We start from the raw sequence: 25,445 nt of genomic DNA, 5'->3' as shown, positions 1-25,445 counted from the left end.
CCTCCCTAGAAACCCTATCACAGAAGGCTTGTCCATGATTAACTTCTCTGCATGAGCTCATCTGGTTTGCATCATAGTCTGATCAGGTGGGTGTCATGCTTGCCTCTATTTCACAGTCATGGCCACTGAGGCTGAAAGAGAGACTGAGGTGAGCTCTGCAGGTCCCAAGTAATGGTGCCAGGCAGATCCCCTCTGTGCAGACCAGAGCTGAAGGGCTGGGGTCACGGTGTCCACGTTGAGTGGGGAGAGTTTATGAAGCCCAGGAAACTGCGGACTGGACTTGGGGATGGAGATTTAAAGATGCCTCTGATACAGAGAACAGATTGGTGGTTAACAGTGAGGCACCGGGTTGGGGGTGGGCATAAAGTGTTGGGGGTCAACTGTATGGTGATTATGGTAACCAGACCTTCAGCAGGGACTACTTTGTAACATACACAGATGTGGAGCTATAATGTCGTACACCTGAAACTTACATATTATACACTGTTTTGTTCTTGTTTAGTCGCTCAGGCATGTCTGACTCTTTGCAATCCCATGAACTATAGCCCGCCAGGCTCCTCTGTCCATGGGATTTTCCAGGCAAGGGGTGGGTTGCCATTTCCTTCTCCAGGGGATCTTCCCGACCTAGGGATCGAACCCGCATCTCCTACATTGGCAAGGCGGATTCTTTACCTCTGAGCTACCAGGGAAGCCCATACACTATTTTACTTCAATTAAAAATGCATCAGAGAAGGTGAAGGCCACTGTGTATGACCTCACAGGGAAGCTCCGCTCCCTTGAGGTTCCCCAGTCTCTCCATCTGCCCCCTCCTCTGCCTGGGCCCCGCCCCCTCAGGCTCCCTCCCGGGGCCCCTGGGGAAATCATAGCTGGTGTCTTCAAACCTGCGCTGGACCCGTCAGCTCCAGAGGACTTAAATGTCAGCAGGTGTGCGGCCTGTCTGTGGGCGGGCAGGCAGGGGCAGGGCCAGGCCAGGGGGCCGCTGGAGCTCCGCCCCGTGACATTTCCCAGCCCTCCCGCCCCTTTCAGCTGCCACGCAGGACTCGCTAAATGAAAGATGCTTCACAAGCTCTGAACTCCGGCCTGGTATTTTCCAGCTCCTCTCGGAAATGCCAAGTCTTTAAAATGATTTACTGTCACGCAGTCAGATGAGGAGACGGGAGACTTGGAAATGGTCTGAGGGAAGACCGGCTGCTGGGCTCAGTCAGGGGGCCTGGGTCTTGAGGGTGGCCAGCTCTGGGGCTGTCGGGGAGCCCCACAGCGGCTCTGGGCCTCGGTCTCCGCTTCCCCCACAAGGAGTTAAGACAAAGATGTTTCTGAAACTACTGTGTCAAGGAGAGTGTGTGGTGAGGGCTGTTCACTGGGCTGGGGCCAGGCAACAGGAGGGCTGGATACTCCAGCAGGGCACGTCAGTCCAGGGGTGGGAGGCGCCTTTCTGCTCTGCAAGCCATCTGCTCCCTTTGGGGCTTCAGGACTGAGCCTCGAGCACTCTAGGGGGTTCTCTGAAGCTCTGTGGCCTGGAGATCCTCTGTAGCTGGAAACCCACCAGGGAGCAAGAAGCCCCTGTAAAGACAGTCGTGATGATAGAAACAGTAATAGCTAATCAGCTCAGCATCTGCTCTGTGCCAGGCACCGTCCGAAGCACTTCACACATCATGACCCACACCTATGACCACACTGCTGTTATCTCCATTGTGCCGGAGGACCTGCGGCACAGAGAGGTTCAGTAGCTTGTCTAAGGTCACACCGCTAAAAAGCTTCAGAGTCACTTACGTCTGGCTCCTAAGGGTCTTAGAGTTGTGGCCCCGGTCACTGAGAAACCCACGCCAGTCTCTGGCCACTGTGTTGGCGGCCTGCAGAGGAAGGAGGCTCAGGGGGCAGGGTGTGAGGCCTCCACGCTCCCCGAGAACAAGCTGATGACTGTGCAGGGCAGCCAGGCCTGGCTCAGGGCATTGGATAATCAGACTTCCTCTACAGTTTTGAGGGGCTGGATGAGAAGGAACCCTCATGGTCCTCTTCTACCAAAACAACTGACACCAGAGTCTCTTCTAGGGGTGAGGGAACCGGTGCCAAGGACTTAAATGCTCCCTCACGGGGACTACGACATGGTTTCCCAGGCGAGGAAACTGACACTCGGGAATGTCCAGGAGTTTGTATAAAACCACACGGCTGGGAAGAGGCAGAGACAAACCCAAAGGCAAGTGTATCAGACTCTAAAGCCATATGCCTTTTAGTGTCATTCTAAAATACAGGAGGTGTCACTGCCCTTGTCCCAAGCAGTAATGGTGAACTGGGATCTCTAGGGAAGCAGCCCTGTCTGCTGAGTGGTGGGTTTCTTTGTTATTTACCCTCATTGTGCTGCCTTCCTTTGCATATGGGATTACATTCACTAACGGATGGCCTTGACTGACGTCTCCCTGGGAGGTGAGGTCTGCAGTTGCCAGGCTGTTTTAACCCCACAGGATCCCCGGCACAGGCTCAGTGCTGGCCACTCAGCAGACCCACACACATAGCTATTTTTGAATAAATGAATTGAATGAACTCTCAAAGCAGTCTGCTTCATTCCTGGTTCATTGTGATGGCTACAAAGACATGGTCTATGCAAAGCCCTCCTAGGGGGCTTCTCCTAACTGCACTTGACATTGCCCTGGACAGGTCACTCCTTCTGACCCAGAGATCTCACCCCTACACGCCTAGATCTCACCTCTACGTGCCTTCCTCATCTACCATTACTGGGACTTGACTCTGCCCAGTCTTGGGCTATGTGCTTTGCTTACGGTTTTTCACACTGTTTTTTCAACAATGCTTTGAGGCAGGAACTCTTACTATACCTATTTTACAGTTGAGGAGACTGAGGATTCAAGAGTTAATCATCTCCCCCAAAGTCACACAGCTTGTTGTCATGGAGCCAGGGTACAAACCCAGGCCTGGGTGTCCCCACCTGTAAAATGGGAACAATAAATTCTGCCTTCGTAAGGATGACTGTGATGGAGAGTCTGAAAGGAAACTTGGGCACTGTGAGTCTCCGTGGTCATCCTCTCGGCGGCAGGACATGTTCTCTGGTTTTTTGAATTGGATGGGACTTCTTCACAGTTGCCATGGTGCCAGGAGAGCCAGGTCCCACTAGGGACCGCAGGCTGAAGAGCCCATGATGTGAAGAGGAGTTTGTGGGGCTGATTACTAGTTACCGAGCTGCCTCTGCCCTCAGCACTAAGCCTGTCCACATGATGCCTCATTTTGTCCTCACAGCATCCGCACGAGATGGGCATGCTTCATACCCGCTTTACAGATGGGGCAACTGAGGCTCAGCAAGGTACTCTAGCTTGCCTGAGGTCACACAGCTGGAGGCAAAGATGCTCAGCTGTTCAAAGCCCAGGCTGTGTCCTGCTGACAATGCTGACCACCTACTGAGCACCTACTATGTGCCAAGGACGCAGCCTCTCTGTTACTTTGTAAGACTGGGCCCTGCTGAGCACATTTGCACCTGAGGAAACAAGCTTCAGCCCAAGTTCACATGGACTGGACTCCCAAACTTGGGCCCTTGACTGCTCCGTGGCCCCCAGGAGATGGCCCTGGTGGGGGGTGCGGGGGCCACTCACCTCCTTGATGAAGTTCATGAAGCGGCCGCCGAAGCGCCAGGCCTTGTGCCGGTGGCACTGCAGGGAGTTCACGGTCATCTGGGGTGCCCGCTGGTAGCATACAGACACGATGTGGACGGCATCATACAGCAAGGCTGCGTCCGTCTGGAGGGGAGGCCCAGGGCTGCCTGAGAGTGGCTCGGGCCCTGAGAGTCCTCAGCCCACCCTTCCCTGTCTCCCTGTATCTCCCCCGCCAAAGGCCCGGTGTCCTGGAGAGGGAAAGGCCCTGGAGGTGACCCTGTCCTGGCTCCTGATGAGAGGCCGGGCTCGGGGTGTCTCTGCAGCTCTGCAGACACCTCACTCCCTCCCTCTGCAGCTCAGATCCTCTCTGCCAGGCCCTCCACCCCCGGCGTCTCTCTGTTGCCTGGCCCTGCCCACACCTTCACCTTTCCAGCCTCCCCAGCTTCCTGCCCACCACAGCTGAAAGTCCTCCACGTCCAGGACATTATGCCCACTCTCTGTAGCCGTCTGTTTATGTGCCTGCACTCCCACACTTGGGTGGGGGGGGTGGGGGCTGCGTCTGATTTCTTTGTGTGTCCCTGGCCCCTGGCCTAAGGTCTAGCAGACACAGGGTAGGTCTTAAAGTGGGAAGTGGTGGGAGGGAAAAAAAGAAACGGGGAGGAGGGAGAGAAGAAGGGAAGGGAGGAAGGGAGGGAGGGGAGCCCGGGTCTGGTGCATCCAGCGGCAGTACCATCATCACTCCGTCCAACAGGCCGGACTCCGCCCGGGGAGCCGCCTGCAGCCGCTCCATGGACCACTTCTCCACGATGGCCGAGACGTGGGGGTTGTCCACGTTGAGGATCCGGAATCCCGTCAGGTTCACGCCCGAGTAGCGGTAGGGCTCCAGGTCTAATGCGTAAAGATCCTTGACAGAGAGAGTTTCCATAAACAAAGATGTGACCCGGCTGTGAGCTCCAGCCCTTCCTCCCACACTCCCTACTGGGGCCCCAGAACGGCTGTAGCTCCCTGCAGAGTTCTGGGGAGGGAGGCCCGGGGCGGGGGTGGTGATGGAGCGCTCACGGGAGCATTGCACTTGGAGTTGGCCAGACCCGGCTGCCTGGTGGCTGACCCCACGGACTCACTGCCGGACCTCAGACACACTGCTCAGCCTGTTCCTTCATCTACAAAACGAGGATTGTGCCTGCTTTATAGGCCCCAGTGAAGCAGTTCATATAAAATGCACAGCCTGGAACAGCAAAGAAGCTTGATAATGGTCATGACCGTCACCTCCTCTGATGGGGGAGGCCTCCTTTGGGAAGACAAAGGGCACTGGGTCTCGGCATCTCCAAGCTACCCAGAGGGGGGCTGAGGGAGGATTTTATCCCCCCAAAGAGGGTATTTTAAAATTGTCTCTTCTGAAAACAAATTTATGATTACCAAAGGGGAAGTGGGGGAGGGATGCATTAGGAGTTTGGGATTAACAGATACACGCTACAATATATAAAACAGATAAGCAACAAGGATCTACTGAATAGCACAGGGAACTGTATTCATTGTGTTGTGATAGTTTATGATGGAAAAGAATCTGGAAAAGGATAGATATATAGGTATATATGCATAACTGAGGGGGCTTCCCTGGTGGCTCAGATGGTAAAGAATCTGCCTATAACACAGGAGACCAGGGTTTGATCCCTGGATCGGGAAGATCCCCTGGAGAAGGGAATGGCAACCCACTCCAGTATTCTTGCCTGGAGAATTCTATGGATAGAGGAGCCTGACAGGTCCATGGGGTCGCAGAGTTGGACACGACTGAGTGATTAACACACACACACACACACACATGCATAACTGAATCATCTGTTGTACACCTGAAACTTATACAATGTTGTAAATTAACCATACTTCAATAAAAAGAATTAAAATAGACTCTTGTGCCTGGGACTGAAGGAGTACAGTGCTCTCTTCTCTCTCCTCGACCCCACATCACCAGCCAGGCCCCCTGACACCCTGCATCCTAGGAGCAGTCAGCCTGTTGGCTAGGTCACATCCAGTTTGGTGCAGGGGTCTAAAAGCCGGGAAGACAGGTCTTAATGCATGGGGGCAACCTAGCTTCAGCTCTGGGACACCATGAGCTGGTGCGGGCAGGGGGTGGGGGAAGAAGGGGGTTGGCTACAGAGGGAGGAGCCAGATGCTAGGCTGAGAAGGGATGGCAGGAGGTGGGTGGCAGGGGGAGCTCAGCTCAGTACTCTGAGATGACCTCGAGGGGTAATGGGGGTAGTGAGAGGGAGGTCCAGGAGGGAGGGGATTTACATATACATGTAGCTAATTCATGTTGTTGTACAACAGAAACTAACGCAATATTGTAAAGCAATTATCCTCCAGTTTTAAAAAAAGAAAGAAAAACTTCCCAAACTTGGAGATAAGGCAGACAGATACCAGCACGTCCTTCCAACGTCATGTGGACACATCGCTCACCAGGCCCCCTGGGGACTGTGCAATTCTCTGGGAGAATTCACCTGGGTTTGACTGCACTGTCAGCCGCTGGTTAAAGGCCCAGGTTCTGAGTTAATGTGTAGACTTTTTCCCATAGAAAAGATAATCCCCAAGCTGGTGGTTTTATTGCCCAGTAGGACATTAATCCATTTTGTGCCTAACTTAGCTGACTTACATGATGTTCCCCCTACACCGAATACCTATAAATACTCAATCCTTCAAATGCTCTTTGAGCTGGCATTGTCATCCTACTGGTTCCTTTGTTCATGAGTTGAATACATCTTTGACTCCTGTTCATTCTATATTTGCATAAGAGTCATGTTACTTTTTGAAACATATACGCTGATAATCTAGATGGGCCTAATTCCACTAGTAGGGAAAATGAGTTTTAAGGTCTTAGTCTGAGGTCCTCCTCATCTGTTGTCTGCTCTTTTCCACACTCTCCTCCCATCCAGCTGCCTTCCACTGTTCCCCTCCCTTCTCCGCCCCCAACCCCCACCCCCGCAACCTGGCCCATCATCTTTCCCAGGTCCCTCAACTCAGTCCATCTGTCCAACGCTGGGTCAGAATGGCCAGGGATAGTGTGCTGTTCTCTCCGTGGCTGCAGTCATCAGGAGAAACATCTGGCCCCATCACAGTCCCAGCTTCAGTTAAATCAATGACGGTTCATGGAAAGATAATGAGGGATAAAACCTGGAGCCCACAGAGCAGCTCTTTGACTCTGTGCTGGCTTCCTCTGGTCTCTGAGATGTTCCTAATTCATGCAGAACTCCTCCTGTAACTCCAATTGGCCTCCTTCTGAAATACACAGTATTGGTTTCCTCTTTAAGAGTTTAGCGATTAGGGGAGAGGCTGGGGGCAGTTTTGAGCCCAGGAAAGAACGTTTAGTCCCAGCCTTGCTCAAATGGGGCCCTGATTCAAGACCAGGATTTGGGATGGGGGAGGGGCTGGGTGGAAGTAGATGGCGGAGTCCCCGTAGAATTGGCCAGAGGGTGTCTGTGTGGCCCCAGTCTCAGTGGGGAGGGAGTGGAGGGTGGGCACTGTGCTCCGCCCTTCAAGTGGAGTTTGTCATCTGATTGTCACGATCCCCTGTGAAGTAGGTATTCAGTAGTATTCCCTTTTTGCAGAGGAAAGAAGGACCAGAGGGGTGAAGTGGCTTTTGCCTAAGGTGTCAGAGCTCATGGAAGCAGTGCAGAAATTGCTCCCAGGTCCAGCTCAGTGGGGTGTTGGAGCTGGCTCCCATTGGCTTGTAAGAGCTAATCATCAGCATTTCCCGACTCTATGTTCAGTGACATTCGTTGGTGGCTTGACATTGGCCATGGTGGGAGAATTCATACCATGACAACTGGCAAGCACTACAAATCTGGGTTTTCCCCGCTTTTGGACAGCTGGTTGTATACATTTACTAGTACCCAGTGTCTGTTCTATTTAAAAATTCCCGTGTTTATGTCCCCTGTGGTTGCCAAACACAAGATATGCATCAGTATTGCTTTTGGAGAACTTGTTTTGGAAAGCATGGGCCATTGAGAATGTGGGGTGGGGCTGCAATCTGTGTTTTGAGAAGCCGCTCATCTAAGCTATTACTCTGGACCGGGAAACACACAGGGACGGCTTTGGGCTTAGACGGGGAGACCTGTGGAGTTAGAGAGGGAGAGCAAGGCAGGGGACACACAGGAAAGAGGCCTCTCTTCCCACAGCGGCTCCCTGAGAACGGGTCACTGGGCAGCCCCAGGTGATGGTTATGAGCACAGACTGTGAGGCCAGGCCATCTGCTCTCCTTACTTCACCTGCCTCATCTGCAAAATGGGTATGAAAATAGCACCTGCCATACAGGGTCATCCTGAAGAAGAAATGGGTGAATAGACATGCTTAGAACATGTCTGGTGCATGGCAGACATCACAGAAGTGCTGATAAATATTCATATTCTGCCTTCTCTGGAAGCAGGTTGTGACAGCTATTGGACTTGCCCCCCAGGACACGACTGGGTTCTTGGAGGAGACGAGCAGACCTGAGTTGCATCTTTCCTGCCTTACCCTCTTGGCAATATAAAAACAATCACGTTGAACTAACATTTACTGAGCACCTACAAACCTCAAAACAGTTTCTAAGTGCCTTATGTATACTAACTCACTAAATGTACATTTCTGCCTTACAAGAAAGGTGTTACTATCACTCCATTTTAGAGGAAGGCACCCAGTCGCAGAGAGGTTAGGTCTTTTGCTCACGGTTGTACACTTGGGAGGAACAGTGTCAAACCCAGCCTGCCAGCTCCCAAGCCCGCCCTCTGTCCCATGACCTTGACCACCCCTCAGTTCCCACCCAGTGGATATGCCAGTCACCCTCTACATGGCATTCAGAGGGGTCTTTCTGAGGGATAAACCCAGCCCTGCCACTCTCCTTGTTGGTATATTTCAATGGCTCCTTCTTGCCTTCTCAGAATAAAGCACAAATTCCTTAGTGTAGTTTGCGAGGCTCTCTACCCCTCCAGCCTCACTTTTCTTCCCACCCCCTCTCAGTTTTTTGCCCCAGGAGCACCGAACCATTTCCGTCTCCCTTCCCTGTTCCTCGTGGCCCCTTTCCCCATCATGCGGCTTCTCTGTGCCAGTGTTTCTGTGTGTGCTCCTCTATCTATCTCTGGGCTGGAACATCTGTCTTCTCAACCCTTCTTGAGTGGGTCCACTCTGAGATTCAGCTCAAGTGTCACCTCTTCTGGGAGGCCTCCCCTGACTACTACTCTAGATACATGATCGGGTGGGTCAAAGGTGCTTCTGCTCTTAATCTTGGGACATTTTGGCTTCCATCCCACACATGATAACTCTCTATGTCTGCAACGGTCTCCCCTAGAAGCTCCCATACCAAATACTCCCATCAATCACAGTGGATAGAAGGATCAGCTAGCTGGGTAGCTCTCTGGGAAGAGCCTGGAAATAAGAGAGTAGAATTTCATAACCTTCTCTCAGAGGGAGCTTTCTATGGGGCTAGAAGTTAGGAGTGATTTGGTAAATTGCCTGGGGTGGAGGATGAGCCCCTCAGGGGACTGCTTTAGAAACAACAGATCTTCCCTAAACTGCCTTTGAAGAAGGTGGGTCTGGGGAGATGGAGGGAATTTTGCTTTGTAGAGTGGTAAATGCAAGTTTGGGGCCAGAGCTGAATTGCCTGGGACACAGAAGAAAAGCTGAGATCTGCCCCCAGGGGGCACCCTTCTCCCTCTTCCCCTGTAATGAGGTTCAGTCTCTTCTCCAATTCAGTGCTGATACCTAAAGCCGGAAAGATGCCCATCACGAGTCTACTTAGGGCTTCCCTGACTTGGCTCACTTCCCTGAGGACCAGAGGCCCTCTGGCCTTAGTGGGGAGGGCAGCATCTCCGGCTTTGGTGGGCCTTGGGTGCTGGTGACATCAGCCCTTCCAGTTTCCAGATGCAGCGCTGGGTTGGCTGACACTCACACAGTGGCGGTGGCCAGTCACAGCCTGGGAGGGGGCATGATGGGGTGTCTCTGCTGAGGTCATCTTCATCCCTGTCACTCTGAGCCTGGGCTCAGCTGCAAAGTGCTGCAGCGCTTGTGGCACCGAGTGCCACCATCCCTGTGACTTGAGGGCAGTGACAACGGGCAGCTGGAAAAGAGGCCTCTTTGTCTGGCTCCAATTTTTTCTCCAAACTGCCCTGGGCTGAGACCCCATGTGCCGTACACAGTGAACTGTGCACAACCTTGCTGCTTGGCAAAAAGTTGCTGTTCTCCATGCCAAATGTTGACACATTGAATTCAGTATCGACGAGGGACCTTTTAGAAACATTCAGCATAACATAATAGACTAATTCATTAGCACCCCATGGGTCTGACTGGGTAGAAGCTGAAGCTCAGAAAACATCGCCTTAAGGAATGACAGATGAAAATATCTTTCCCATGATATAACTGTTATTGCCGGGAAGTGGCATTAATTGTGATTGCTTATCTATTAATTTATTATAATTCTTTTTTCACCTCCAGGCTTTTACCTACACATGACATGGACCAGGGGCTCAGCTGGGGCTGATTAACGTGGGGTTATCTGGGAATGGCTCAAAGCTGGCTGGCACAGATAATGGCAGCTGGGGTAATTAAAATGTCTTCTGCGTGGGAGAAGCAAGTTTGGAGAATTTTTTTGAGGCGAGGAATTGGTGACATGGGTTTCCTAAAGCAAAGGAGATAAATGTCAAATGCCACTGCCCTCCCAAATACAGCCTCGACTAACCAATGAGCACCAAGAGGGACAATCACGAGGTAGACTCCTAAACCAATGGGGCTGGAAGGAGGACCTTGGAGCCGGAGCCAGAAGCAGGATGTGGGGACCCGGGGGACATAGCTGATGCCCTGGCATATGGGGAGCTGCTGGGAGATGCCCTGGTACCTGACCCCTCCAACACACACATATTCCACTGCAGAACTGTTCATATTGGAGCAACTGTGTCTCTAGAAGGATCGGCTCTCCCTGACCCTCAGAGAGGTGGGGGGAGGAAGGGTAGTAGGCTGGAAAAGAAGTCAGGAGCCAGGGTTTCTGTCCTTGATCTGCTGTGGGGCTCGGGGCAGCTCACTCAACCTCTCTGGTCCCAGGTTTCCCCATCAGTCACAAACTGCCCCATGAAAAGGAAAATCAGCAACGTGGAGAAAGGGCTTTAGAACCTGTGAAGTGTGGGTGCTGCAGGGATTTGTGGAGGCTTTGTCCCCCAATTAGTGTCAATCACGTGATGGGCCATCATGGCCTGTGGAATCTGAGCCTGAGCCAGCCAGAGGAAGCCAGGCAACACTGCATGAAGGCTCTTGCTACAAGCCTGGCAGAGGGCTTTGGAGTCAGACAGCCCCCACTGGTCAAAACCCTTGCTCTTCCCCTTTCTTCCTGAGCAAACTCTTTGAGTCTCAGTTTCTACTCTTTTGTAAAACTGGAAAAGTCATACCTTCCTAGGAGAGTTGTTCTGAATTTTGGATGAAATGGGGTATGCTAAGCACGTAAAAAATATAAGCAGGAGTTATTTTATCGATCTATTTAACTCTTCAGTTCAGCTCAGTTCAGTCGCTCAGTCATGTCTGACTGTTTGCGACCCCATGAATCGCAGCACGCCGGGCCTCCCTGTCCAGCACCAACTTCCAGAGTTTACTTAAACTCATGTCCATCGAGTCGGTGATGCCATCCAGCCATCTCATCCTCTGTCGTCCCCTTCTCCTCCTGCCCCCAATCCCTTCCAGCATCAGGGTCTTTTCCAATGAGTCAACTCTTTGCATGAGGTGGCCAAAGTATTGGAGTTTCAGCTTCAGCATCAGTCCTTCCAATGAACACCCAGGACTGATCTCTTTTAGGATGGACTGGTTGGATCTCCTTGCAGTCCAAGGGACTCTCAAGAGTCTTCTCAAACACCATAGTTCAAAAGCATCAATTTTTTGGCACTCAGCTTTCTTCACAGTCCAACTCTCACATCCATACATGACCACTGGAAAAACCATAGCCTTGACCAGATGGACCTTTGTTGGCAAAGTAATGTCTCTGCTTTTTAATATGCTGTCTAGGTTGGTCATAACTTTCCTTTCAAGGAGTAAGCGTCTTTTAATTTCATGGCTGAAGTCACCATCTGCAGTGATTTTGGAGCCCCCCAAAATAAAGTCTGACACTGTGTCCACTGTTTCCCCATCTATTTCCCATGAAGTGATGGGACCAGATGCCATGATCTTAGTTTTCTGAATGTTGAGCTTTAAGGCAACTTTTTTACTCTCCTCTTTCACTTTCATCAAGAGGCTATTTAGTTCCTCTTCACTTTCTGCCATAAGGGTGGTGTCATCTGCGTATCTGAGGTTATTGATATTTCTCCCAGCAATCTTGATTCCAGCTTGTGCTTCTTCCAGCCCAGCGTTTCTCATGATGTACTCTGCTTACACAGTGCTAAATGCCATGCGATTTCCATAGAACTTTACTGATGTCAGCATACCTGCTTAATGCTCAGCGTAACAGTTCTATGAAGCAGGACTGTTGCTGTGGCCATTTTACAGATGGGGAATGAGGCACAGTGAGGTGAAGTAACTTGCCCAAGTAAGTGGAAGAAATCTCGATTCTAACTCAGGCAGATGGGCCCCAGAGTGCATGGTCTTCACTCTTGCTATGAGGATGCTAATTTCACTGACTACTTTCTACTTTGTATTGTATTCATTCATTCAGGCATGAATGAGCACCTATTGTATTCCAGGCTCTATTTGGTTACTGGAGATGCAGAGGTAAACTGGGCACTATCCTTGATTCTTATATGCACAGAGGAAGCCTACCAGCTGGTGAACCTTGTGTTGGATCCATCTCTAGACAACCCCCCCACCCCCCACCTAAGTGTCTGGCTCGCTACCTGGGACCTTGACAGCGTCTGTAAATGGCTGCTGGATAGTGAGTAAATGAATGATTGAACTGAGGATACACAAAAGCAGGGGAAGCAGGGACTTCCCTGGGCGTTAAGTGGTTAATACTTCACGCTTCCACTACAGGGTGTGTGGGTTTGATCTCTGGTTGGGAACTGAGATCTCACATGCTTCAAGGAAAAAGACCCCCCCAACACCCCCACAAAAAAACAAACAAAAACATAAAAATTTAGGGAAAGAAGACACTCTCTGTGGCTAGGATACTGCCCCAGGGTGCAAGGATACATTGGCCCTGCCCCTCCCTCCAAGACCGCCAACCTTGACCCCATGCTGGCAGTGCCATTAATGTGGGGAGCCACCCGTGTCACCAGGGTTATACCTCCCCCAGAGTCTTGCCTAGAAGGTCAGGTCAGACCATGGGGCTGAGAGTTCAAAGCTTCAGCTCCCTGAGGGGACACCCCTCTGGTCTCGGAATGAGGGCATGAGCCAGGTGGAGATTTTAATAGACTGTCTGGAGCCAGGATTGGGAGCAAGGCCCAGAGAAGACTTAAGCACAGGTTCTGTGTGGACACAGTGGATGAGGGGGCAACACTCAGGGCTGGTGAATGAGATCTGTGGATTTTGTTTCTGCCACTTCTAAAGGGACCGCTCAGTGCCCTAATCCTTCTGCTTGGTGGCCAAGCCTTAGATTCTGTGAATCCACTGTACTCTGCCTCCCACTGTCAGACCTCAGCTGGCTAGCCAAGGGGGTCACCTCTCAGGGGGGTGCTACAAACTGGCTGATGACTCAGCCCCTATCCTGGGGGACATTAGAAAATGTGGGGATGGCATTTATTTGTCAGCAAGCCTGAAAATCAATAAGTGGGAAAGGGATGCTAAATCCTGTATACTGGGCAGGATATTCCAGAAGGAACTGTCGAGCCCCAAATGCCTAGATAGTGCCCTGACTGGTACCTGACCAGTCTGAAATTTGACCTGACTGAAAGGAGGGTCTGTTGGGATGTGATGATCCCAGGGCAGCTGAGATGAGCTGAACAGAGATCACAAGGGAGGAGCTGAGGCTGAGAGAGGAGGGAGCATCAGGCCGAGGGAGGGGAATGGAGGAGCCTGGCTGAGTCTCAGGGCAGAGGCTTGGACCATAAACCCATGATGCCCAGAGTTGCTCTGGATCCAGGACCACCCCCACATCTGCTCTACGGCCTCATAGTTCATTCCTGAGTCCCAGTGACTCGAGGTTACTTGAGTGAGTTTTGGTTTGCTCGTTTGAAACCAAAAGAGGCTAAATGTGGGCTCTCAGGCATAGCTGTGAGCTGTGCTTAGTCGCTCAGTCATGACCAACTCTTTGCGACCCCATGGACTGTAGCCTGCCAGACTCCTCTATCCATGGGGATTCTCCAGGCAGCAAGAATAATACAGGGGATCTTCCCAACCCAGGGATCGTACCCTGGTCTCCCGCATTGCAGGCGGATTCTTTACCATCTGAGCCACCAGGGAAACCCCTGAGGCCTAGTTCAGTTCAGTTCAGTTCAGTTCAGTCGCTCAGTCGTGTCTGACTCTTTGTGACCCCATGGACTGCAGCACACCAGGCCTCCCTGTCCATCACCAACTCCCGGAGTGCACCCCTAGAGGCATCACAAATTATTCCCACTTGAAAGGCAAGGAAACTGAGGTCCAGGGAAGTTAAGCAATCTGCCCACGGGCACAGCCAAGAGGTGGTGGAGCAACAACTCTCATCCTTATCTGTGCCTCTGAGACCTGCTCTCCCATCACTGTGCTGGACAGTAATGTGAAAGGGGGATGGGCATGGTCTGCATGGGGACCACGGCCACATTGGGAGGTCTGCCTGCTCCTCCCCTGTATTTTCCTACAGGGACTCCAAGGCTCTGTTATAGCAACTCAGAGCAGCAAGGACTCAGGGAGGTGAGCCAGCAGGACAGAAGTGTGGGAAGAACGTGTTGAACTAGCACAGGGCTAGTGGGGACCCCTAAGGGCGCAGAGGTCTCAGCACCCAAGGAGCCCAGTGGGGGAATGCCAGGGCTGCCACACCTGGAGAGGGAGCCTGGGATCCCTGGAATGTGCCCACCTTCCCAGACTTGCTCTTCTTCCCTGCTTCTAGCTTCAGATGGAATGTTGGGGATCTGACGGCTTCATCCCCAGCCTCCGATGACCTTCCCAGGAGAGAAGCCAGCTTGGGTGAATAGAATTCCAAAAGGGAATTGGGAAAGAAGATGCCTGGTCTCAGTCACCAGCTTCCAGAATCCCTTTCTCCCACTATGGCTCCTGGCAGGTCCCCAGATCTGAGCTCTGGATCAGGAGAGGGAGCAAGGTGACTCAGACATGAGTACAAGGTATAGTGGCCGGGGGTGCAGAGAGGCAGCGGTGTGCTGGGAAATGCTTAATAACCAGCTCTCAGGGGATGGTAGGAAAGTGTCTTTTATTTGTAGCATCTGCCAACTTCTGTAGTATGAATACTCCTGCCATGGCTAATTTCAAGCTACCTGAGTGATGTCATTGAATATGGAGTTGGGAAGAGATGAACACAATTGGCTCTGGCAATCAACCAGTACATAAAGGAGCGTGGCTCAGATGGTAAAGAATCTGCCTGCAATGCAGGAGCCCCCGGTTTGATCCCTGAGTCAGGAAGATCCCCTAGAGAAGGGAATGGCTACCCACTCCAGTATTCTTGCCTGGAATAGCCCATGGACAGAGGAGCCTGGTGGGTTATAGTCCATGAGGTCGCAAAGAGTCAGACCTGACTGAGCACCTGACACTTTGACTCAACCAGAATGAACCTTGAAGAGCTAACCTGTCTTTGACCTTTGCTGACGCTGTTTCCTCTCTGTGGAATATCATTCCTCTCTCTCCTTGGTGAATTCCCTCTGACCCTTCAAGGCCCAGTTCAAGCATCTTCTTTCCTATAAAGGCAGTCTGAAATTCCCCACCTCCCACCAGCCCTGTGGCATCTGATGCCTCCTTGCACTGTGCCCCATGGCAATCTGTCCAGGCATGTGATGGCACAAGTCTGCTGAATGAATTAGATGTACAGATGCAGACTGGACAGGATGGGAATTCCTTGAGGGCAGGCCTCAGCATCAGGCATCCTGAGACATCTAGCACAGGCCCTGGGTAAGGAATGTTAGCCAGGTGCTGGATGAATGAAGGAACACAGCTAGAGGCCTGCAGAGCTGCAGCAGCAAGTCCGATGTAGATTTCAGGAGACAGTTTTATCAACAGGATGGTTAAAGATGCTGTCACTTGCCCCAGACCTGGGCTGGGCAGAAGAGTCCACCTGGGGCCCAGTGACATCTGAGGGCATTTGGCTCCAAGACAGGGTGGCTGGGAGTCGGTGCCCCTTTGGCACAGGGATCTCTTTATTCTGCTGATCTCAGACCACAACTAATTATCCTAATGGGTTTAAATGGTCCTAAATGTTCTCACGGTTTGGACAAGACCCATCTGGAGCCTGCAGGTGGGCTGGCCCGGCTGACGGTGAGTGGGCAGACTTAAGCGTGGATGCCGCAGGAATCCAAAGTGGCAGCTCCTATTGTTGTGTGAGGCCTGAGACCTGTGTGGAGGTGCGTGGGCCAGGGGCCAAGGGTCATTGTCTTAATAACAGCGCTTCACACGAGTCAGGCAATGCTCTCAGTGCATCAGTGCGTGAACTCACTCAGTTCCCACAACAGTCCTAGGAGGTAGGAGCTACGATCATGCCCGTTTTGTCGAGGGAGAACTGACTTCTGCAAGGTCTCTCTGCCAGCGAGCAGAGGGGCTTGTGTTCGTACTGGCAGGTTCTAGAGTCCCTACCCTTAGTCACAACACAATGCCCCTTCTTAAAGTGGGTGGGCCACAGAGACAAATTGTGCCCTTGTCTGGGGTTACGCCTACAGCCTTAGGAAGCAAGTCTAGCCTGAATATCCTGTAGCAACTGTCCCCCCCGCCCCCCAAGGCTGATCTTGTTCTGAGGGAGCCCCACCCTGACCCATGCCAGGACCCGAAGGTACGTTACCAGTGTGGTGAAGATGAAGTGGTAGTACTCGGTCATCATGCCCATAGCCATGGCCTGTGAGAGAGCAAAGCATCAGCGCCCTGCAGGGAACACCCAAGAAGCCCCTCCTTCTCTCTACCCTGGGGAGCTGGGGGTGAGGACAGGGGCAGCCTGGGCTGGCTGGTGGTGGGTTGGGGGAGGCTGGATGCTCGGAGTGGGATGTCCTGTGAGACTACCTTTTGACTGTGATGGTGACCGACTGGCAGACAGCTGGGGACTTCACACCGGAGTGTGCAGCAAAATCACAGGGGACACATTAAAGTGCAGAATCTTGGGCCGCACTCTCCAAAGATGCGAAATTCTGCAGGGCCAGGTGGGGGCCAGGTGTCTGCCTTTTAGGAAGCATCTCTGGGTCTGTGCACTCGGAGAAATGCTGATGGAATCCATCCAACACTGGCTTCTCTAGTGCCCTGACTCCACTCAGCTGAACCCACTGTCCTGGCTCTAGAAAGATGTCTGTGGGAGCCCAGACCCCACCAACCCAACCAGACCTAAAGAGCAAGGTCTATCCTTGGTCTGAGGCTCCCCAGTGGGAAGCGCTGAGACATCTCTGCTTCCCGGGTGCTGGCTGACCACACAGCAGGCCACGTGGCTGCGTGAATTATTATCACACACCATCGTGAAGTCTACATTTTATATTATGTATTTTATTAGAAGTCTATAATCTATAATACTAATGACCATAATGCATTTTCTACAGAGTTCTTCAGAATGCAGGCGCACATAGTGCTCAGGGGGAAATGTCAGGAGGTCAAGTATACTTTGAAAATGCCTCTCATCTCTTCCCGGTCTTGGAGGGGATTCACAGCCTGCATCTGCAGGTGAAAGGCTCCAGCAGTCCTCGGTCTACCATCACGCTCACCTTGGTTTAGTTCAGGGTCAAGCTGAGCACAGAATCTCCACTTTCAGTTCTAGGGGTTTCCAAGTCAGCAGATTGCGGACTGAATTCTGACTTTCTGGCTGGGTGACCTCAGGCTTAGGACTTTCCCCTGGAGCCTCAGTTTCCCTGCTGGTAAATCAAGCAGGATAATCGCCCCCACTTCCCAGGGGTGTGTGTACACGCACAGAGTCATCCTCAGTGAACATGAGCAGTGGTGGTCTTTATTACCTGGTTCCACGTGCCTGGAAAAGGAGAGAGGCGCCCGGCGCCATGGGCCAGAGAGCGAGGGTTAGGGACTTCGGGGAGCTTTGCTTCTTCCGCTTTGAGTTTAAAGATGTGCCACATGCAGTGCTGACCGTGCCCTGGGCACAAGGACGAACTCCTGCCTTCACTCGTCTCACCGAATTCTCCAGAACCAGAGGAAGGAGGAATCGTTCACTCCATCTATAGAGCAGGGGATGACCGCGGGGCCACTCGCTCTCAGGTCCACCACGCCCCAGGGCAGGAACCGGATGGATTCATGCGCTCAACCGAGTTTTTAGCTGCTGTGCGAAGGTGCCTGGCGGGGGGCTTCCTCGGGGAAGACCCAGGCCGCTATTCCGCTTGGCACCCCTTGCAGGATTGGTGGGGCGGGGGCAGGTGTCAGGCCTTGAATAGATTCCTGGCCCCAGCTCGGCACCTCTCCCCTGGCATCCCTGCATCCCCTCACTGCCACCTGCCTCTCCCGGGGTCATGCGTCAAGGCCCCACAGACTGCCTCCTCCAATTACCAGGGATGCTTCCTGGGACCACACAATTGCCTTTTACACAAAGCACTGGCTCGAATCAGAGTGGTTTTGGTTTCAGCTGCGACACCCCCGGAGGGGGCTGTGAGCGATTTCATTGTTGATTTCTTGGGTGGCTGGCAGAGCTCGCTCTGGTTCCCAGCACGCCACGCTGGGCTCTCCGGGAATGGAGGCGCGGCCAGAACTGCAAGCCACTCTCCTCCCCCACCATCACTGCAGAGCTGAGCAGATGGCACGCGGAGCCTCGATAAACCTCCCAGTGATCGGAGAGTGACCCCGAGTGCCACAGGCCACAGGGAATTCGTGGCTGGAAGAGGCAGTCTGGAGACTGTTCCCGATACCCCTGGGTCTCTCTGTGCTTCCTCAAGTGTTCTATGCCCCCTCAGTAGCCACTGCTTCCCACTTGCATCAAGGTGATGTGGAAACTATCATTTACTCAGCACCCTCTGTGCTCCAGACCTGGCTGGGCAGTTGATCCATCGTCTCATCCCATCCTCACACCAAGTCGGAGTGTCAAGACCAGTGTGCCCATTTTGCTGCTGGTGAAACTGAGGCTCACAGGGGTAAAGTGACCACCCAAGGTCATATAGCCAGAAAGAGGCAGACTAGGGATCGAGCTCAGATCTGGCTGACATCAGGCCTGTGTTTGGGAAATGGGGGTGGCTGGGACAAATGGCAGGGAGATCCAAACCCTCCCTCCCACTGGCTGGCGCTCACACACCTGCTTGAGGATCTGGGCGGCCATGGTGTGGCTGCAGTCGAAGATGATGCGGAATTCCCGGCCTCGCTTCATCTCCTTGAGCAGCGGGCGCGAGTCGTCAGAGTCAAGGGGGAGCTGGCGGATCTTGAGGCGGATGTTGTACCTTGACGGGGCCATGATGAGCTCCTGCAGTCGGATGAGCCCTGAGAGGTCCAGGGGCACAAAAGACACACGTGAGCACATGGACACACAGTTGCAGACACCACAGACTCGGGTGGTCACAGGTCTACAACCACGCATAGACACTGACGTGTGGCCCACGGAGATTTGTGCATGGACACAACCACACATGTGCAGACACAGGCCCTGGCACACTGGGGCACAGACCCGTGCACCCACAGACATGTGTGCACATACAAACACATGCTTACACAGACACATGCATGTTGATACAGACAGGACACATGCTTGGGTTGATAGACACATGCGTACACATGTAGGTAAAGGTGTGTACACAGATAATGTGTACACACCTGTAGATTCAAAAGCAGGCACAGACAGCTAGCAAATCCCCACTGACTCCACCCACCTGCTCTCTCTAACCCAGTGGGTGTAGAGGCTTACGGAGCCTGAATTAGAGGCCACCTCCTCCTCCTTCACCCGCCCCCTACAACACTGCAAAGGACGGGACGTAATCTTCCTAAACAGCCTCAGCAACCTGCTGCCAGGATGTGGCACAAGTGGCAGCTCCAGGCTCAGCTGTACCAACTGTTGGACCAGGTAAGCCCAGGCGGTATTTGTGCTGAGTCACCGACCCACCCCCAACCCCCAAGAGCCGGCTCCCTCTGTAAACTTTTCCCGTTCTTCCAGGCTCAGTGCAACCACCTCCTCTACCAAGCCTACCCCTACTGCTCTGCCCGGAGAAGCTGTCTCCACCCAACTCCCATCCTGCCACCCCCCCGCCCTGCCCCCACCAACTCGGTGGCCTCCTCCCTCAGTACTCGCCTCCTCTGACCTCATCTCACTCTCCTTGTCCTGTCACAAGCTCTTCAACATCACGGGGGCTAGGTCTCCACACCTCCCCAGCATAGGGCCTGGCCCTTTGGTTGTGCTCAACATCAATTTCCATAATTGGACTGGCTACTGTTTTTCTTCTCTCTACACTGAAAAATCCATCCTCCACCTTGGCATTTTGCAAAACCACTTAATCTGGGGACTTCCAGGGAAAACTGAATGTCATTTCCTGGAGACAAATGGCTTGCTTAGGTCTAATTAAGTTCATTTCCGTCCCTGTTTCAAGGTCCCTTCTTGCTGACTCCTCTGTGCTTAGCCTGGAAACAAGCCTGCTTGCTTGCTGGTCTCTACAGCCCCGCCCTCCTCAGGGAGGGCTGCGGCAGCACTGGGCCAGGGTCCCGGGCAGGCCGGCCCCTCCCACCTGCTGGGCTCACTGCCCATACGCAGGGCTTGGTGTCTTCATCCTGGCTGCACTGTCCACTCAGCCATGCTCCATTTCCCCGCTAACAGCACTCTGATTTTCCTTCAGGGAACAACTCCTCCCCCACACTCCGTCCACGTGACTCGGGAGGGATCTGTTCCCACGCTAGGGACACAGAATCTGTCCCCACCCTGGTCAATCAGCACACACATTGCTTGAGGCGTAGGTACGGGCTTAGAGACGGATGTGAGATGCCAGTTGGTCTTATCAGATGACTCCCAGGAATTGTGCCAGGGCAACTGGTAAGAGATAACTCTTTTTAAATTTAACTCCAAATTGGGGTGGGGGGGAGTGAGTCTGGAGGTCACCACTTAGAACCTGAGAAGGATTCCAACAGGGCAGAAGTCAGGACACACAGAAAGGAATTAAGCCCTAAAGATGTGTGTGTGTGCTAAGTCGCTTCAGTCGTGTCCAACTCTATATGACCCTATGGACTGTAGCCTGCCAGGCTCCTCTGTCCGTGGGATTCTCCAGGCAAATAGTGGGTTGCCATTCCCTTCTCCAGGGGGGTCTTCCCAACCCAGGGATTGAACCCGCATCTCTTACGTTTCCTGCATTGGCAGGCGGGTTCTTTACCAATAGTGCCGCTTGGGAAGCCCAAGCCCTAAAGATACTCGTTTGCAACTCTAAAGCTAAAATCATTCCTGAACTTTCCAGTAAAGGAAATCAACAGAATCCATCCCTCAACCCCATCCCCTGCTTTTTTTTCTCTTTTTCCTTAAGCTAGTTTGCGATGGATTAAAGTTCATGATCAGCTGTTGCAGTGTTCCTATCTGGACAGAGTCCTCATACACAGACAGCCCACATTGCCAGCCTTCCAACAAAAAGTCTGGGCTTCCAAAGCCACTTCTGGCACACACACCTGGGTCTGTTGAGCCCCTTATTCCCATTCCTGAAGGCTGGCATCAGGAAAGCAAGCTGATTGGTATCCTTCTTTCCACTCTGCTGTGGTGTGTGCTAGTCACTCATTAGTGTCCGACTCTTTGTGATCCCATGGATTGTAGCCTGCCAGGCTCCTCTGTGGAATTCTCCAGGCAAGAATACTGGAGTGGGTAGCCATTCCCTTCTTCAGGGCATCTTCCCAACCCAGGGATCGAACCTGGGTTTCTGTCTTTGCAGGCAGATTCTTTACCATCTGAGCTACCAGGGAGTTATCTCTGCTGGGGAGGACAGAAATATTTCTCTGGGACCCAAGCCTCCCAAAGAGCTTCCAAACAAACTTTGCCATGACTGTGGGCATCACGAACCCCTGGCCCCCTGGATGGTCTCAGATCCAGGTGTGTGGCTGGGAGAGGGCTCTGGAGCCCTGGAGGGATCTGGACCAAACAGGGACCCCAGTACCTCCTAATACCAGACTTGATGGGGGCAGGAAGGGGATATCAGGTAATCTTAGCAGAGGAGGGAAGGGCCGCAAGTTCCCCCCAGACACACCCCCCATCCTTGCCCTCCCTCCTCCATGAATCCCGGAAGCCCTTGGTTTGGCTGAATGCTGCTGCCTGCTCACACCTGTTACTCTGCAAGGCCCTGAGTGCACACTTTGCTCGTACGGGCTTAGTTTCCAGACCCAGGCACAGCATCAGTAGGCACGTGGGCTTTGGGGACCCAGGACAGGAGGGCAGGGACAGTGTGGCTCCTGGAGGAGAGCCGTCAGAGCTTTCTTGTCAGCCAAGTTCATCGCCCTGTGTAATGCACAGTGACCCACATTCTCTCGCAGCAAGTGTCAGAACTCCTTCCCATCAGTGTATTCCCGAAGGAGACCAGAGGCTCATCCTAGCCCATCCCAGCAAAAGACTAGGTTCTTCATTTGCCTGAGATGAGCACTCCTTCCTGGCTGCTTCCCTAATCAATCTCTCTCAAAATATCTGCAGTGAATCATGGTTGTTGAAGTCATACTTTTCACTTACAAAGCACTTCTGCATTCATTACCTTATTTAACCATCTCCCTGTCCTAGAAGACATACAGAGTAGGTGCTTTGGCTCCAATATTCAGATAAAGAAACTGAGGCCCATAAAGGTTAAGTGATCCTCCCAAGATTCTGCAGAATGTTAGCAATGGGGTCAAAATTCAAGACCCAATCTTTTGGGCTCTTAGGCTGGGCCTTTTTTTTTTACCCTAGCTTTTTCTAAGCCCCTTCCTTTCATTCTTGATATAAATTTGGCTTTCTGCACAGATTAGGTTTGCATGGCAAAATTCAAAGGGCAAACACCATTGGTCCCTGGAATAATCATTCTTGATATTCTGTAACTGATGATTTGGCATCCTGAAATCATGGGCTAAACTAATGACCAAAGTTGTTTGTATCCCTAGTACCCTGTGTTTTCCTGGGCACACCAAAGTCATATTATAAACTCTTCAGTCACAAACTCCCAAATCTGTGTTTTGCTTCCTACCCCATATGGGATGTTGGCACCTAACAAATTCCACGTAGTAGTAATAGGGACAATATTATAGTTGTTCAGTCGCTCAGTCATGTCTGACTCTTTTGTGACCCCATGGACTGTAGCCCACCAGGCTCCTCTGTCCATGGGATTTTCCATGTAAGAATACTGGAGTGGGTTGCTATTTCCTTCTCCATGGGATCTTCCTGGACCAGGGATCAAACCCATTTCTCCTGCATTGGCAGGAGAATTCTTTATCACTTGAGCCACCAGGGAATAAGTAATAAAGGCTCTTGCCTGTGTCTTCCCCTTGCTCCTACCTCCTGACCAGCCCTGCATGTGGCCCTAGGTGCCATGGTGTGCCCCCTTCTGCTTCTAGGGAACTGTACGTAACAACTCTTCTTTTCACGCCATTGACCTCTCTGTGTCAACACTTGGTCATATCTATTCTTTAGATCCCAGGTGCATTTTAAAGCAGTTCTCCCTGTAGTGGATTGCAGTGATGACTCCAGCTTTCACCCCTCCCCACATCCCCATCCTTTGCCGTGTGACTTTGCAGTGCCCTCTGACTGGGCAGGTGACTTGTTCTACCCACGACACTGGGCTCAACTGTGTGAACTGCTTTGGCCAATGGGGTGTCAGCAGGCATGACTAAAGCAAATACTTGAAATGGAATTGTACCCTGGATTTGTTCTTTTCACCTCTGCCATCGTCATGACCACATGCACGGGGTATCCTGCTGGAGGATGAGAGCCCAGCTACCCCATCATCTCAGCTAAGGCCAGTCTAGATCAGCCAACACTCAGTCGACCCCCGGGCAGGGGAGTGATCCAGCTGAGACCAGAATAACTGCCTGGCCAATCACAGTCAGTCATTGACTCTATGACTTGTGAGCTAAACAAATGCTTATTATCTCAAGCCACATTGTTTTGGGGTGGTTTGTTACACAGAATTATTATCGAAATAGGTAACTGATGTCCCCTCTTCTAGCATATTAAGAGAACCATTGATTTTGTTTGCGTGGCTGTGTGCCAGCCCCAAGGAATGACTCATGGTAGGTGAAATCAGTCAGTAGCAGTCCCATTCCTATCTGAATGGGATGTTTAGGATAGTGGGCACAGACTCAGTGAACTGTATGGGGTGGAAGGCTGGAAGGTTTGGAGACGGATTTTCCTCCCTGAACAGGCACAAATCACATTAAGAAAAATCGCTTTGTCTTCTACCTCTTTCCTTCCCACTGCCTGGGGTGTCATCATGTGAGGATCTGATATTTGGAGCTGCGGCATCTTCATTGTGACCACGAGGGGGAAAGTTAAGGGAACTACAGTGACACTGATCCAGCATCCTGACTCTGATGAATTCCTAAACCTGTCCTGGAAAGGCCCATCTCCAGACTTCTTGTCAGTGAGATAACTAAGTGGCTACTGCTCCAGTCAGTTTGAGTTGGGTTGTCTGTTACTCACAGCCAAAATATCCTAATGGAAACAACCCCCAAAGCAAACACAGTCAAGTGCTTCCCAATTCATGGGTTTGATGACCCACAAGCTGTCCCCTTGAAATATCCTGATTCTGGGAGCATACTTCTTACTACTACTATTCTTCATCAAAGTTATATTATTGTTTGACTGAATCCAACCCTGAATACCTAGTACTAACTGTCTTCTTAACTAAACCAGCTCCATTACTGACTACCCTACATTTTAAAATGTTTGTTGAAAAAAAATAAATAAAATGTTTGTTGAGTTGAATTAAATATCAAAATTGAATTAAACAATAAATACTGAAGGGAAAAGTGTGTTGGGCATTGGAAAAGGTGAAGAAATGAAGATGCTATCCCATCTTCTTTTAAGAAGTGAATCATATTGTACGGGAGTGAGTGCCCACCCAGAAGCCACTGGTCATCAGAGCCAAGAATCAGGTATTGTGTACATATAGTCAGAGCTAGACATCCATGGGGAGAGGAGGTTCCAGATCTCAGCATCTGCTTAGACCAGTCTCACTGGCAACCACCTTGATGTCACAGCATCTTCCTCTGCAAAGCTTCTCTCTCTATCCGCATCCAGCATATGGAGGCCCCAGTCCTGCTGGGCAGCAGTTTATGTCAGTGTCTATTGTGGCCACTCTGCCCATGACACTCCTACATAATTTCAACATGATCTGCTGATATCCAATTCTTCTCTCCCATACTGGCCCCAAGTTCTCTTCCAAGCAACCCTTTTGTGCCTGCCTGGACCAATATAGCCACCTCTACCCCAGTCTTCTTGCTCCACATTCTCCCTCTAACTCTCTGCACATTGCTGTCAGTTCAATTCAGTTGCTCAGTCATGTCCAACCCTTTGTGACCCTGTGAACTGCAGCACGCCAGGCTTCCCTGTCCATCATAAATTCCTGGAGCTTGCTCAAACTCATGTCCATTGAGTCGGTGATGCCATCCAACCACCTTATCCTCTGTCATCTCCTTCTCCTCCTGCCTTCAATCTTTCCCAACATCAAGGGCTTTTCCAATGAGTCAGCTCTTCCCATCAGGTGGCCAAATTGCCTAGCTGTCAGTGCCACCCTCTAAAACTCTGCTTTTATTATTCTACTTCTTTGTTCAGCAACACCCAGTGGTCCTCAGATGCTTACAAGATAAAGCCTGAACTCTGAAGCTAGACTGCAGAGACCACAGCCTGATACTCACTGTGTATCTGACCTTTTCCTCCCACCTACCATACTGGGATCCCCT

At 51.8% G+C, this 25,445-nt stretch overlaps 1 protein-coding gene across 4 annotated transcripts in view; it reads right to left on the bottom strand.

Annotated features, from left to right (window-relative positions):
- GRIK3 (glutamate ionotropic receptor kainate type subunit 3) overlaps positions 1-25,445 on the bottom strand; it is a 245,336-nt gene that overhangs the window by 63,021 nt on the left and 156,870 nt on the right. For all 4 annotated transcript variants that reach the window (XM_043461871.1, XM_043461872.1, XM_043461870.1 and 1 more), the window contains exons 4-7: positions 18,868-19,049; positions 16,444-16,497; positions 4,327-4,500; positions 3,597-3,740 (exon numbers count right to left, since the gene is read on the bottom strand). In XM_043461871.1, coding sequence (XP_043317806.1) covers positions 3,597-3,740; positions 4,327-4,500; positions 16,444-16,497; positions 18,868-19,049 — 554 coding nt within the window. The remainder of the gene's footprint in view (positions 1-3,596; positions 3,741-4,326; positions 4,501-16,443; positions 16,498-18,867; positions 19,050-25,445) is intronic.

This window comes from Cervus canadensis, chromosome 2, assembly GCF_019320065.1.
Source record: "Cervus canadensis isolate Bull #8, Minnesota chromosome 2, ASM1932006v1, whole genome shotgun sequence".
In the NCBI taxonomy this organism is placed as follows: domain Eukaryota; kingdom Metazoa; phylum Chordata; class Mammalia; order Artiodactyla; family Cervidae; genus Cervus; species Cervus canadensis.
The sequence above is the reverse complement of the archived record's forward strand: the minus strand, read 5'-3'. Positions and strand labels throughout refer to the sequence as shown.